The following is a 15,247-nucleotide window of genomic DNA, read 5'->3' on the forward strand; positions in this document are numbered from 1 at the left end:
CAGAAAACAATACAATGTCATCAAGTCCTGTTTTTGAAGTCAGGGAATATAAAGTGATAAGGACTCTGGAAACAAACAAAGGGCAACAAAAACAAAAAACATGTACAGGGAACATGTTTTAAGCTTTACCGGTTTCATCATGTGGTAAAGTTTACATCACACCAGCCCACCAATCAGCACAAGCTTTCCTTGCAAACAACAAGAAGCTTCCTCAGTCTCAGAGTCATTGGCCAGAACTCCATCAAAAGAGAGGATTTCTTTGTCTGGACTTGGAATATAATTCATAATTTGTTTTTATACAGCAAAGAAAGGAATCAAAAGCAAAATAATTTAGTATGCTATATATCTTAAGTACATCTTTTTTTAAACTTTGGTTATGAACTTGTCTAGCAATGTTTGTTAGTTAGCTCTGTTCTCCTCAACATTCATTAGATCTTTGGAACACTATACATCTAAACTAACTAACTCACTAACCACTATTTGCTCCAGGCAGGAAGCTACAGTACACTTTGAGGTGGGGCCACACTGAGCAGGGCACCCGGAAAGCTATAGTTGACAAGAAAAATAACAACAGCTAAACAATATTAATGTGTGAAATCTATGAGCATCAAAAAAACCTGTGTTGAGAGATGGGCAGGTTAAAGCATCAGGTGAAAAGTTACCATAATCTACACACTTTTTACAATTAATTACATAGGAACTTTCAACTAATCAACATAGAGTTCGTAAGAGTAATCAGAGGTAGCGAGGTCACAAGCCTATATAAATAGACTTCTTTTTTTTTTCTGAGGGGAGGAAAGCTATACAGACAAAAAAATAAAAATAAACGTACCCGCTGAACATAATGTTCAGGCTCAAACACCCTTTTCTTACCCTCATTAAACCCCACCCACCCAAAAACCAGATCCCTCCCCTCCACAAGAAAAATCCAAAGACATTCCAGTTTAAACATTCACTGAAACATTACAAGTTCTTTAAGTGAAACAAGTACCTCAAAGGGTTCATCTTTCCAACCAGGAGTAATTCCTGGAAGCACTAGCAGGCAAAGCTGAAAACAATCCTCTCTATGTCACACAGCTGTAGAGAAGGACTTGGAGAATCTGTGGTCTGTAAAAACTAAAACTTAATCCAATGTTATCCCACCATGAACCTTCTTTCAGGACTTTCAGTTAAAGCATGCAGATGGTCCCAAACCCAGTTATCCCTCCTTGTACATACAGATCCCCGTCACCAACGTAACAGAGGACATAAAGCTGTCAGGGTAAAAATAATCTTTAAGCTGAATTATTGCCAGTTTTGTTTGCACGGGTTTTTGGTCAAAACAGCACTGAAGTGCAGAGGGGACTCTCGAGTTAATCTGTCTGAGGAACAATCTGACAAACTCAGAGACTCAATGCTCAAAGGAGGAGAGGAAGGTTGCTGAGGGGTATGAGGTGAGGGGGTTTGACATTATATTAGTTCCCACATTCACATTTTAGAGACTTGCAGCGCAGACCAGAAGTCTTGCCACACCACCATGGCTTTCGTGACTTTGGAGAGTGACAGGAGTACATTGTTCATCTAGAACTCCTGAGAGGTGAGCGAATGATATAAACGACGACACGATCCCTGCGTCAACGAGATCCCACCGTCACCAAGAGCCCACTGTGGCTCAGAGCAACATCATTCACTTAGCCATGGTGTCGTAAACTGGAATTCATATGTAGAACTATGCAAGTCTGCATGTGAATGCTTTTTTGTGTGCGTTTCTTTGCTTTCGAGATGAAAAAAAAAAAGGTAGAGAAATGTTTTTTTCGATTCCCAGAGTTCTTTGGCTTGATGCATTTCTAAGAGGGTGAGGTGTGCATTCTCAGGTGACTGATGAGGTTGCGCTGCTGGGTAAACTTCCCCCCGCATAGCTGGCATTCGTACGGCTTCTCCCCAGAGTGGACCCGCATGTGCTCTGTCAGGCGGTACTGGCGTGTGAACCTCATGCCACACTCTTCACATGCAAACGGCTTGAGGCCAAGGTGGCTGCGCATGTGGCGCGTCATGGTGCCTCTCTGGGTGAACATTTTGCCACAGATGTTGCAGGGGAAGGGCCGGGTCAGCCAGTGGCTCTTTTCGTGTTGTCTCAGTGTTGCCGGGTCTTTGTAGCTCTTACTGCAGACTGTGCACTTGAATGGTCGCGTTTCGGAGCCAAAGTTGGAGGGACCTACAGGGGCAGAGAGGTCCTCCGCCTCCTCCTCGTCCTCCTCTTTCACGAAGGTCCCCCCCTCTTCTTTGATGTAGAGCTCATCCTCGGTGTGAGTCTCCACGTGAGCGTTGAGCTGCTCGGAGCTGGGGAAGCCCTTACCACAGGGAATGCACACGTAGAGGTTGTCTCCGAATGCTGGCTCAAAACCTTCCTGCCTGTACACATAGTTGGCGCTCTGAGTTCCCCCGCCTTTTCCTCCTCCACCTCCTCCACCTCCGGCACTCTCTCCATCACTTTGACCGCTCTCGTCGCTGTGGTCCTGGCCATTCTCTCCTCCCTCTTCCTCATCTTTACACTGGAACGACTGGTCCGAGGCGAAGCTGCTACCACTGCCCCCTCCCACACCAGAGGAGCGGCCATCTTTAGGACCCATGATCACCCCATTAACCAGGGACTTTTCGTGATCTTCAGACTTTAAGCCTGACGCCTCTCTCTTGGGCCATTCGTTCTTGCGAGCGCCTTGTCTTGATTTCTTCTGGGGTGGGGGCCCGTCGGGCTGGTTCGGGGCTTCCTCTGAGGTTTTTGAGGAAGTGTTGAGCTCCATGGTTTCTGAGCCGCATGTGTCTGCCCCTGGTAGGGTGGCAGAGGAGTCATCCAGTGAGGCACTGTTGGTTGTCGATACTGAGGCAGATTGAGGGGATTCTTGGGAGTTGCTGTTTGGGCTGAGGGCATCGGTGGCTGTGCCCGCAGAGGGAGGGCTCTTCTTGGACAGGTCTAGTCCAAGGTCGGGTTCCCCAGCACTTCCTCCACTGCTGAGGTTACCATTACTGCTGCCATTTCCTGCGTTCCCGTTCTTCCCAGAGCTGCCAACAAACATCTCATCGTCTGAAAGTTTGTCCCGAAGGCCTTCATCTGGCTGTGGATGGTCAGTGTCAGAGGGGGTTGGAGGATAGTGGTTCTTGGGGCCAGCAGGGGTAGAAGAGGAAAGTCTCTGGTTGTTGAGGCGTAAGCGGCTATGGGGACCTGGCGTGGAGGGTTTACCTGGCAGAGGTTTCCCACCACTGCGCTTGAGCTTCTTTCTGCACAGAGCAGCAAGGTCATGGAGCTGGAGGTAGCTGGCTGCGGTTAAGAGGGCACTGAAGTTCTGCTCACTGCTCTGGTCCGACGAGGACAGGAGCTTCCCAGTGTAGATGAAGTCCAGCACTTGTCTAAATACAGAGGGATTAACCATCTCTGTGTCCAGGTTAATGAGGTTATCGTGGAGGACCAAAGATTTGAAATAAATGCTGCTTGCCGCCAGGATGTTCTTATGGGCACGGAAGAGCGCATTCTCCACCACGATGATGACATCACACAGGAAGCCCTTGGCTCTCTGCTGGTTGAGTTGTAGCAGCAGGTGTTTGGCATGATTTGGCAGTTCCATCTCCACCTTCCTTCCTTCCTTCTCTCGCTCTCTCTCTCTTCCTACACGAGCACCACCTGAAGCTGAAAGAAAAACAATGAAAAAGATGATCAGTGTTAAATTGTAAACCTGAAGCAGTCTTAGATTACATCCACACAACTACATTTTAGTTTCAAACTTTCAAGGATCTAAAACTGAGAATTTTGGAAATGATGCAGGTCTCAATTGAAAACTCCAGAGACAAGAGATATTCAGGACGAGTAGAGCTAAGAACTGTGAATGCAGAGCATTGCTAACACTTATTAGCTGTTCTAGCTCATCTCTACAAGAAACAATTACTCTTATTTTTGTTATCGCTGTTGCTATGTAATGCAATATGTTGTTTTCCTGGTATGCTCATGTGTATACGAGAGGTCATGTGATATGTGTTTTCATGTCAGCGTGGATGGCTGATTGCTTCCGATAGTTCGCTAATCTGGATGAAGATCGTTTTAGTTTTCAAACTATTATGGATGCATCCTCAGACTCATGCTGTGTCAAATAACAGATCGATCCAGCATGAAAGGCAAAAAAGTTATGTTTCCACATTTCAATTCACTAGCATTGCTCAAATGCAGTTGGATTTTGTGCAAGTCTGATATAAGTTCTACTTTACTGCAGCCTGTAGTAGGATTCAAATTTAATACAGGTTTTTTTTTAATTACAGTTGCGATGCTCACAATAAGCCGGGATGTGCCATGACTCCCACTGTGAGAACATCGATCACAGCTTTTAGCTCTCTGAGGGATATTAGCAAACTGTTAGCACACCGTGCCACATAATCCCACGGCAGCTCGGAAACTGGAACCCCTCCCTCTCGTCTTCCTTTTTAAACAAATTGCAACCACACATGGATCAAGTTCTGATTGCACACATTGCCACAGTTCTGGCACAAAAGCCGAAGGGTGGGGAAGAACAATGGGTAGAGTAACTACTTTTCTAAAGGTGGCTCCTCTCCGCTTCTCTTCCCTAGGTCAGCGGAGCAACTCTAGTTTCGGTGGGGTGCCCTCTTTGGAAACGTGGCTCACCCTAGACCCATTAGGTCATGGTAATGTCAGCCCTGCCCCATTGTCTCTGGGTGGGGGGTGTCGGTGGCACAGCAGGGCCTGGGGGGAGGGATTAGGTGACACCTGAGCAGGTAAAACTACATAGGAGCTCGGGCAGGGGGGGGGGGGCTAGTGGTTGGTGGGTTGCTCAAAGACAAGGACACTACCACCTGATCCTCCAGAGAGGCCCTCATTTATGGAATTAGGGCATGAATCTCATTCACCGGTAAACCATACACTGACTAACTATAACTAACCACCGTGCTCCACTTCTGTCCTGACACTGAAAACATGTGCCACAGTGTGTTTGTCACTGTAGGCAGCATCAGGGTCTGTCATGTTAAACGTTATAAAAGCTCTGGGCACGCTGGGAAAACGAACATACATCTTTAATGCCCCTCGTCAGGGCAGGGTATACCGTATTACAGGAGATTACACGGTAATTCAGAGAAATGCTCGGCTCAAGCTGTAAATACAGATGAAAATGTGCCATTTCAATGCAGTGCCAACAGAGAGGTTTACTGAAAACCACATTTTATCATATGGAGCAGGAAAGAAAGTAGTGATTCCTCAACTTAGGTTTGAGAGACAAACGTGTGAAGCCTGAATACGACGACACAAAAGTGACATTTTGATAGAGCCATATTTGAGTAGTTCGCCATCAACCATGTTTAGTTGAATCAGTTCCTATATATTCAGCTTGAATAAACAAGTTATTTAACAAGCGTGTGTAGGATCTATATGTTTCACCAAGGACTGTGCATTTTCAGACTCCAAAGAGAGAACAAAAACCTCCTAACTGAAGATGACTTGAATGAAGGAGGGGGATTTGTGCGACGTGTCTGGTCAGGATGGCAACAACAACCCAGGCGAAATTAGTAAAAAGGGAGACGTCTGGCTGATGAACCAAAGCCAGCCCTGTTGGAACAGTCGGGGTAGCAGATACAATCAGCTGGAGTGATCATTACTTCCAGCTCCAGGCCTGGGCTTGCCTCCTCTGCTTTGACACTTCAAGTCATGGTCTTCTTCCCCTCCCCCGTCTTTCCACTGCTCCTCTCTATCCTCCCACCCTCACCAGCCTCTCGCCGGGCATTCAGACACATCCCAGGAACAGTTTTGTTGCCCGCCCCCCCCCCCCCCAAAAACGTGAAGCACAATGAGCCATTCTGCAATACATAACCAAAGATCTGCAGTTGAGTCGTGGAGTGTGCTGCAGGGGCGTACAGGGAGAGGAGGGCTGCTGGAGAGAGAAGGGCCTCTGCTATGATGCCAGCCAGGAAGCCATATATCAGTCAAGTCTTTCTCTTACCATACACACACACCTCTGCAGGCTTTATGGGGGGATTCAAGAGGCTTTTCCAGCAGACCGACATAAAAGGGGGCTGGGCTCGGTGTAGAGGAGCCAGCACAGGAGAAGAAAAAAAAAAGCTCTCCCCACCCCTCCTCCTCCTCCTCCTCTTCTCATCCTGAGTTCTCCCTCTCTCTCCTCCCCCCATCACCCACACAGCTACCCTCTCCCCCTGGCCCCTCCAGTGCTGTGCCGTGCCGGCTGGATTCCAGGGAGCTGCTAATGGATTACGGCTGATCTATATGCAGCTAGGGTGGGACACGTGTAGGCCCAGCTCCCCTTCCAGTGGTGCTGCCCAGGCAAACAGGCTTAATACCACAGGGGAGAGATCGGTCTGCACCATCATAGCAGCTCCATCTGCGAGTGGTCGGAGGTCTTTGCAGATTCCCACTACCATACTGAGGCTGTTCTTCTGTTACAGTGGAACAATTAGAAAGCAGATACTGCTCAAACAGCTAGAATGTTTTTTCTAGTATGCAGGATGAATAGTTCACGCGGGTGTTTTTCAAATTGACAGGTAGAATTTCCTGCAAGGTGGGATTCTTGCATTATTATACCCTATGCAAAAGCTGACAGGGGGGGTGAGAGATGGCATAGGAGCTGGTCAGGAGAGCGACGAGAAACGACACCAAATATGGCACCACATACCAACCAAAGCCAGCCCTGGGCTTGGACTGCAGACCAGGGTAGATGTTGCCCTTCAAGCGCAGCCATGGGATCAACTTACTTTGCCTGCACTGTTAACCTTTTCAAATAGTGACTGTGGCATAATGATAGAGGAGCCAGGCTCATTTAAAAAACACAGCAACCTACTGTTTGGCTTCAACCTTGGCTGGTTACAGGGGTCTGCTGACGAGGAGATGAGCCGACAGGGATGTTTGCGCAGACTTGACAGACAAGTTCAGGATAACACATCCGTGTGTTTGATGCGGTGAATTTATCTCAGTCTTCTTTAAATTAAATTGGTTACACGAGAGAGCCGGATGCACTGGTTTGGCTTCATTTACCGCGGCCTGTCAGGGCATCCTTTTCCCAAGGAGTTTACGGATTAAACAGTGAGCTGGTAAAACTTTCAGAGTCTGTGTTCACGCAGCGAAGGTGACGGAGAGCAGTGGGCTGTGGCACTAATCTCCTGAGCAGAGGGTAAAGAGCCAGGAGAGAGGGCAGAGGTGAGGCAAAGTCCTGTGGCGCAATAACACAACACACCCTACTACTGTGAAAGGTCATCTGCTAACAACCAATAGAAAGCGAGACCGAGCAGGATTTTTTTTAAACATATACAGCCCCGGTTTAATTGGTGGGATATTTATTTTTTTACGGCAATACCTTTAAAGGATACAAGTAACAAAGCTGCGAGGGTTGTCACGCTGTGCAATGAGGGATGGGCTGATGAGACGGATTTGCAGGTAAGCGGAAAGAGAGCCAATCATGTACACAAGCATAAGGCCTTGATGTGTGCGCACACTCGCGGACAGTGCACTTAAACACAAGCACACAGCACACACACACACACCCAGAGAGGTGGGCAGAGGGAGTGGGGGAGGGGTTAGGGGGATGGTACAAAGCCAGTTTCAAATACAAACACAGAGCAACCACCTCAGAGCCATTTCAACATGGCTGACGCTGCTGCATGTGGGTAAGGTTGATCCAAGCAGGAATCGTGGGGACTGCGCTTATCCGAGTTTCGGTTGGCTCACGAGTGAAAGGACGTCTCACGACACAACGAGGAGATTAAACCGAACGGCTGTGCTTTTCACCGACTCTTCACCACTCTGCGTGTTCCATTACACCTGTGTTACATCTGCTGCACCAGAGGAAACACCCTGAACACCTCTGTGACACTATCATTTCAGTTTTAAGACATCCCTTAGAAACTTTACTTCACAGTAACTGCGGAAAATAATAGCTCATTATAAACAGGTTACGGGGAGAATAGTAATTTTCCTCCAATATCTTTTTTTAAACTGTGAGCATTTGGCTTCTAAAAACACACACACACAGAGAGAGACAGAGAGAGAGAGAGAGAGAGAGAGAGAGAGAATCATGTGCATGTTTTACAAACAGATTACTGTTCCGCTGTGAAACCGACTCCTTAATTTCTGTTTGAATCGATTACAATGATGCACTTGTTCAAGCAATGATGTTTGCTTTCATCCTGCCACAGGGATACTTTCCCTGTCTCAAGTCTTTGACATGCACACAAGTAAAAACCTTTTCAGCCTGATGTACAGATTTCCGTGCGGTTCCTCCAACGGAAATCTATCAGAGAACACAGGGTTTTTTCTTAATCCTTTACCCTGATCGATCCCTGTTATTTGGTTTCTATAATGTTTAAGAAGTCAAGCCGCAGCAGAAAGTCAAGATATAAGAAAGTTATTTATCCACAATCAGCTTCAATCAAAACCAATCTTAGATTTTGGCACTGAATGTAAAAACGTGGACATGCAGTCTTGTATTGAATTTCCTCCAGTGATATATAAAAAAGCTGGGCTATTCATCCAGGTGCCGTGTAGAACAGATATGCAGGGTTTTCTTTAACAAGTAGAAACTACAGATGGGGAAATAAGTGAAATCGCCTGCTGTGATCTTTGCTTGAACTAAAAATCCTGCCAACACTCGTCTTTGTGGAAAATGGTTGAATAGCTCTGATGCGGAGCGTCTGCTGGAATTCTGGATCCAATTCTAGTCCTAATCTACTCAGAAAAGCTGCAGGAGAGACGTCCTGCTGTAAAAAAGCTCTAAAACGTTAAGACGGGAGGTAAAGACGGATCTGTGCCGTCTCAGAGACCAGAGTTTGCTGTAGAACGGTTGGAAAATAAATACATGTGAGCAGGTACATTACAGTGTCCCCGGCTATAGTCTGGGTAGAAACCATCCAATTAAGACCAATCTTCTGTCAGGCAGTTCAGCCATGTTGCAGACAAACAAGTCCTGCCCAGGGTGCAGCGCAGTGAAAAGAGCCCCGTCCATTTCATCACAGGAGGGGGTCAATGTCTGCTGTGTACCCCAGATGTGCCAGGGCTATGCAGCATGGGAAGAAAGGGCAGGAATCCCTTTCACACACACTCGCAGCAAAAACACATTTTTCTCCATTTCAGGACCTTCTTGTGCCCGGGCATTTACAACGGTGAAAAACAAAAATAGCAAAAGCGTGAGTCCAAACCTTTTGTTCCCCTCCTACATAACATCATAAACAATGAGCCGTGAATGAAGGTGTTCTGTGGTGTGCATGTCAACAACAGGTAATACTAGACACTAAGGCCACAGCCAAGTCTAGAGGGAGTAACAGGTGTACAAGTGTACTCTCTCATGCATGCAGAAACAGAACACACACACATACAACTTTCCCAAATGTTCCCTCCCCTTTATTGTTGTGAATGTGCTGGATACAGGGGCCTTACACTTCTCCCTGTTTCTATAAACCATGGTCAAGTCTCATTTAGCTCATTATTTATAGGCATGGGACCGTTTAATGACAAGGTTAAAAAGGCGCAATAAAACAACAAGATATCAGATTACAAACGCACAGGATGGTTCAGAATGTCAGATTTAAGATTAACTAAAAAGGTACATGAATATTAATATGCAGTGGACAGCGCTGACATTTACGCGAAGCTAAAAGGAGAAATTTCCAGCCAGTGTTCTTCTTGCATTTACAGAGACTCTTTCATTGTTAATGACTCCCACACTCAAGCAGCACCTGCTCTGAGTGTAAACACTAATAAGCACATACATGATGTCGTTGTGCTGCGTTTGTGTTCTACCTCGTCCCAGCTGGTGTCACCCATTCATCCGTTTGTTTCTCTGCTGCACGTTGTTTCAACACAGTCAGAGTCCCAGTAACACCAGTCCATGTAAACTAGAATTCACCTCAAAGCCATTCCCAAGCCGCTGTGATGCTAAAATCCTGCTTTTCGTAGCCCCGACATCATCCGACAAAATCCCAACACATTCAGATGTACTGTGATTTAATTTATATTACCTTATATTTACGTAAAATTATCTCTCTGTGAGAAAGTTGGATGCTCGTTCATGTCGACACCAGCTGCCGTGTGGTCAGTTGAATAAGATGCAAAACACTGGCGAACGAGAGGAGCAAAGGTTTGTCCAAAGAGTCCTTAGAGTTGTCGTGTTTGTTTTCGCTGATGTCTTTAAAAGGGTTTGTAAATGTGACCACAAAGGTGATAAGATGGCAACACAGCCTGTAAATGCCCCCTGGTGACGCAACAGAACCGGTTTCGCGCCAAATCATTTTGAAAGGTCAATGGCTGATGGGGAAACTCCAACAACTAAGCCAGCCGAGCAATGGTGTAACTGGATCAGTCAGTCTGCAACAGTGTGTAACTGTATATGACTAGTTAACAAATAAAGTAAATTTTGATCAAATTGCATCTTACAAATGTATCTGAAGAGATCTAGAAAGAAAGCACATGACTAATCTTATAGCAATAAACAAATGTAATATTTCAAATGCATTACAGAGCTAATTTTGCTTTGTTAAAAAGGTTCTAAAATGTATACATGACTTATTTGGTCAATAATAACAGAATTGTTGGGTCTTGGTTAAAGATTTGTGTTGTTTGACTCTGAGATGAACAAATCTAGGTATTTAACATCTAACCCAGTCCCTGTTGACCTTTCTCAACTGTAAACTGTTGCTCTCTTTCCGACTGCCATGGGTTTGTGTATCGTCTATGCTGCATTATGTTTGGCCTCAGTCGCTGCATCCACAGAGCCCCTGGAGAAACCAAATAAAGATTAACACCAACTCTGAGAATTTCACTGAGGCTACGAGCAATACGGGTTAGTAGCTGACACACACACACAAACACTGAATCTAGCTGCGTACGCCCACTGAAAGCAAACTAATCAACCACTTCACTAACTAGCGAACATATGATTAGTGTGATAAAATGCCCTCTGTCTTGAGAAAACGAACTCTGCTGATGAGATAAAGCCCACATGACCTGATGCCTAATGCTTGTGTTAAGGACAGAGGGCATGTTGGGCAAGGACAGATTCTGCATGGTCCGAGGCTTTAACCGGGCTGCCACCCCCTCCTCCTCCTCCAGCCTTTACACAGTGCACAACCTTCTGGCTATCAGCACTACATTCCACAGACTGTCTTCTTCTTAAAGAACAACAACCCTGCCCCGAGGAGTTTTCCTTTTTTTGCCACAGAACAGACCAAATTGCCCTCGAACAGAGCAGAACAGGCAGATCCGTGTAGATACGACAGCGCAGCGATCTGTAAGTCCTCGTGCAACATGTCAGCAGAACATATAGCCTAAGTAGCCTTCTTACTGCATTGTGCTGCCCACACACACACACACACACACGACACCGTAAGCCATGATCACAATGTACACAGGATACTATGTGTGTATTGAGAAGGGGAAGGGACAAGTAGGGTGAGGCAAGACCAACCGGCTGGTCATGAGGCACACACACGGGCCTCGAATTACCCTGCAGGCCCCACTATGTAGTCCATAGTAATCAATGAAACTAGTCACACTGATCAGTTGACTTGATGAAATTAACTTGTTTGACATTTATTACGGGACTCACCGATGTGTACATACGTTTATCTGACAGCACTTACAAGATGCTGACTCTTGGGCTGGGACATAAGAGTTACAGAAGACATGTCGGTTACTTAATGACACTTTCTGGTCAATGTTTCTTATCAGTTCTCACTTTGTTGTCCATCTGCATTCGTGATTTAAGGACTCAACTCGAATGTGTTCTCAAAAGTTACTGATTTCTCCATACCTGTGTAAGTATGTAGGACAAACTGGGAATAAAGTGATCACATGAACAACAGACTCAGTACATTGCCAGTCATCAAAGATGTTACAGATGCAGCATTGTCGCCACCAAGTGCTCTAGGCAGCAGGGCCAGGAGCATGACAGCCCTCACCAGATTAAAGACAGTGGGGAAAGTATTTAGATGCACAACATCAAGTCTTGACAACATTTCATCGATGCTGCCGGAGAACTGAAAAAACACAGTTCAGCTAATTGAGTGGGCAGATTTCAGGCTGGCAGGCGGAGCAACTTTAACTACACTTCTGGGTGGGTGTAACCAGCCAAAATATAATCCTATGGAATCTTCAGGTTATGGGCTGCCGCACGCCTCAACCCCTGACCGGGGCAACTGGGTGTGAAAATAGTGGGATTTATCTTTGTATTGCACTAAAGTTGTGACCAAAGCCACAACACTGATGTAGAAATGTCTCAACGTTAAAAGGAAAACGTTGCATTTGTCTAAACCTTGAACAAACCGTGACCCTACATGGATTTAATTGAAACAACAACAAACAACAATCTCCGGGTTTATATTCTATGTGAAGAAAATAAAATAAAAAACTGGTGATTATGCATCAATCAAGGCAATGAAAAACTGTTTTGTTATGCATGAGGACAAAAAGACACTCACTGTGGCTTCAACCACACATTTTACACACAGACCTGACTGTTAATGGACAAGTGAGAACCTCTGACCCCTGGAGAGACACAACTTATCCCTCATATCGCAAAGCTGACACCTTTCAAGCAAAACCAGGCAAAGCTACTTTGAGAATTTACAATTCCTACACCAGTAACATACACCGTCCCCATAAAACAAGTACACCAGTTCCATTCAGGATAGAACAACACAAAAGTCCCTGAATTACAGCTTGTGTACTAAGTGATTGATTTTACTTGACAAAACAGACCTGTCCTGGAACTAGAAAATTGACACACGAAAAAAAAAAACAGCAGCCAGTCAAAGAAAACCACATTACTGGCATTCCTGGGCCTTATTATCTCCATGCCCCTTGGTACTTTTAACAACTCTAATCACCTGAGGAGCCCAGGCTGCCATCACACCTGACAACATACACTGCTTTAGTACTACTAATAATAATTAAATGTATATATATATATATTTAACCTGATGTAACAATTGTGGTTAATTAGGATGATAATTGACGTGAGGAAATCAATACCATGCAACAGTGTTTCCACAGAGGAGCACTCCTGGGTCACAATGTAACGTTACACCCACACTGTAGCTGATCACAAAGATGGTCGATGTAAAGCAGCGGTGCACCTATAGGATATTAAGACGATGCACAGTCCTCTGCATCGGGGGAATTCACGTTAATACGAGACCACGTTTGAAAACCTGGCGTGCACGTTGCGCTGGGTATATTAGGAAGTAAATCCTGTTGCATTATTTATTTTTTTTAATTAGCCCCAAGTCTGAGGTGGCTTTAACCTACGTATAAACAATGAAGATGACACCGTATCTGCTGCAAAATCACAACGATTATCAGCAGATATTGCGCAACGTATCGTGCGTAAAAGACCCCCACAGGATCAGCCCTACGGAATCATTAAACGCGATGCATTTGTTTATTTTCGACGTTGTATCGTTACATGACAGCGATCGATTCACGCGAAACAGCGATCAGCTCGTTACCTTCCATCGGGGCGAACGATTCAATGAACTCATTGGATTGTACCGGAGAGAGAAAACGTGGTAAAGTGTGTGAATATCTCTACGTGCGTGAGTCTGTGTGTGTCTGTGTGTGAAACGCAGAGACGTTAGAGGATCCCTTTCTGTGGCTTTAACGTGCTTTGCCAGCCTGGTGGTTGTTTGGCACACACACTCCAGTCCAGTGAGGCATCTCTCTTTTTCTAAAAAAAAAAACAACGCACGACGCCAGATAATAAACACCGCGACGGTTTGCAAACATTTCTAAATGTGCACGGAACCGGAGCGGTGGTGGGGAAACGTGAGGGGGGATTCCTCGGCTTGCCAAGCAGGCTGGTACGGAGCCGGAGCAGGCACCGAGCCGGAGCCCCTTTTTGTTGGCACGCCGTGGAAAAAAAACAGCACCGAAAAAGCCCCCGCGAGAAACCAGGCATCCGGGGAGAAACGCGCACAAAAGCGGCTCCGCGGCGCCTTTACGCCCGGACTCGAAGGTGAAATAGTGCAGTTAAATTACCTTCTCACATCGGTAGGGTCGTTCTCAGGCGTTCTTTACCATCCTCTTGCTCATCTCACAGCCTTCGGGACGCCATGTTGCAAGCTTATGACGTTAGGCTTCCTCACCCCTGACCCACATTTGAATAGGAACCAGCCCAGAGTGCAGCAGAGGAAACATCCCACAGTGGGAGGGTTTGGCCACTTTCCCTCAGCCCAGGACCCCTGGCAAGTTTACCTGCAAGATGGCAGGGGGAGAAAGAAGGAGAAAGAGGAAGGAGGAGAAGAGTAGGAGGGGGATACGTGCAGTGGTCGGGCCCGTTTCTCCCCAGCAGCTCCTGCTCCGAGTGAGGGGCTGCGAAACATGTCTGACTTCATGAGGGTGCTGTGTGTAATTAGTATGAGTTTAATTAAAAAGAATAATAACATGTGTTTTTTTTTGGAGGAGGTTGGAAATGCACTTGCAATAATAAAAACACGTATTAGAAAGGGATGTATTAAAAATAAAAGCATATTGTGTTTTGTGTTTTTACAAATATGTTTGAATCGAGATTTCAAGCTGAAATAATTTGACCTTTATTGATCTTATGTGACTTCACTGTGTTTGGATATAAAACGCTCTCTAGTGCGGCCCCAGATTAACGTGACATTTCCTGCAGTGTGTTTCTGTGCAAATCCAACGTGTCATGTGTTTAATGCAGAAAGCAGCATTAACCGTGTGGATTGAATATGATGCTCTCAGTTCGAGACTAATCTCAAATCTGAATAAATGACATAATGTGTTGATCCACCCTGTGTTTGGTTCTCATAGACTCCATATATACGGATTATGTATACCCTGCATGTATTTGTCTGTTATATCAATCACATGTTTTTATTTTTATAAACATTTTGTATGTAAAGCACTTTGAGCTGCAATTCTTGTATGGAAGGTGCTACACAAATAAAGGGTATTATTTTTATTATGTGTATCTGTAAATACTTGAGATAGATTTTCTTTTCTGGATGTTGAGTTTGGTGATTTTTAAACCTGAGTCGGCCTCCTGATGTAAAGGTGTCAGCAGACAGAGAGGGGCTGGGGGTCAGAAAGTGGGCACCAGATGTGCGGAAGTGTGGAGCCCTGCTGGCTCCTCCTCTCAGCACAGAGGACCCGCACTCAGCCAATGACAGACAGGATACGAACACACTGGGTTTGACCAACAATCCATTTATTGGTTCTGTATCAATGAAGTTTCTTTAAACGATGGCATCTGACTGAAGC

General features: G+C 45.6%; 1 protein-coding gene across 1 annotated transcript; it reads right to left on the reverse strand.

The window, feature by feature from the left end:
- Positions 1–217: 217 nt before the first annotated feature.
- On the reverse strand, positions 218–14,225 carry hic2 (hypermethylated in cancer 2). The gene is made up of 2 exons (XM_053421781.1): positions 14,009–14,225; positions 218–3,661 (listed from the first exon to the last, which is right to left on the reverse strand). Exon 2 carries the CDS (start codon positions 3,597–3,599, stop codon positions 1,827–1,829), a length of 1,773 nt encoding a protein of 590 aa, XP_053277756.1. The 5' UTR covers positions 3,600–3,661; positions 14,009–14,225; the 3' UTR covers positions 218–1,826.
- Positions 14,226–15,247: the final 1,022 nt, after the last annotated feature.

Source organism: Pleuronectes platessa, chromosome 4 (genome assembly GCF_947347685.1).
Source record: "Pleuronectes platessa chromosome 4, fPlePla1.1, whole genome shotgun sequence".
NCBI classification, from domain to species: Eukaryota; Metazoa; Chordata; class Actinopteri; order Pleuronectiformes; family Pleuronectidae; genus Pleuronectes; species Pleuronectes platessa.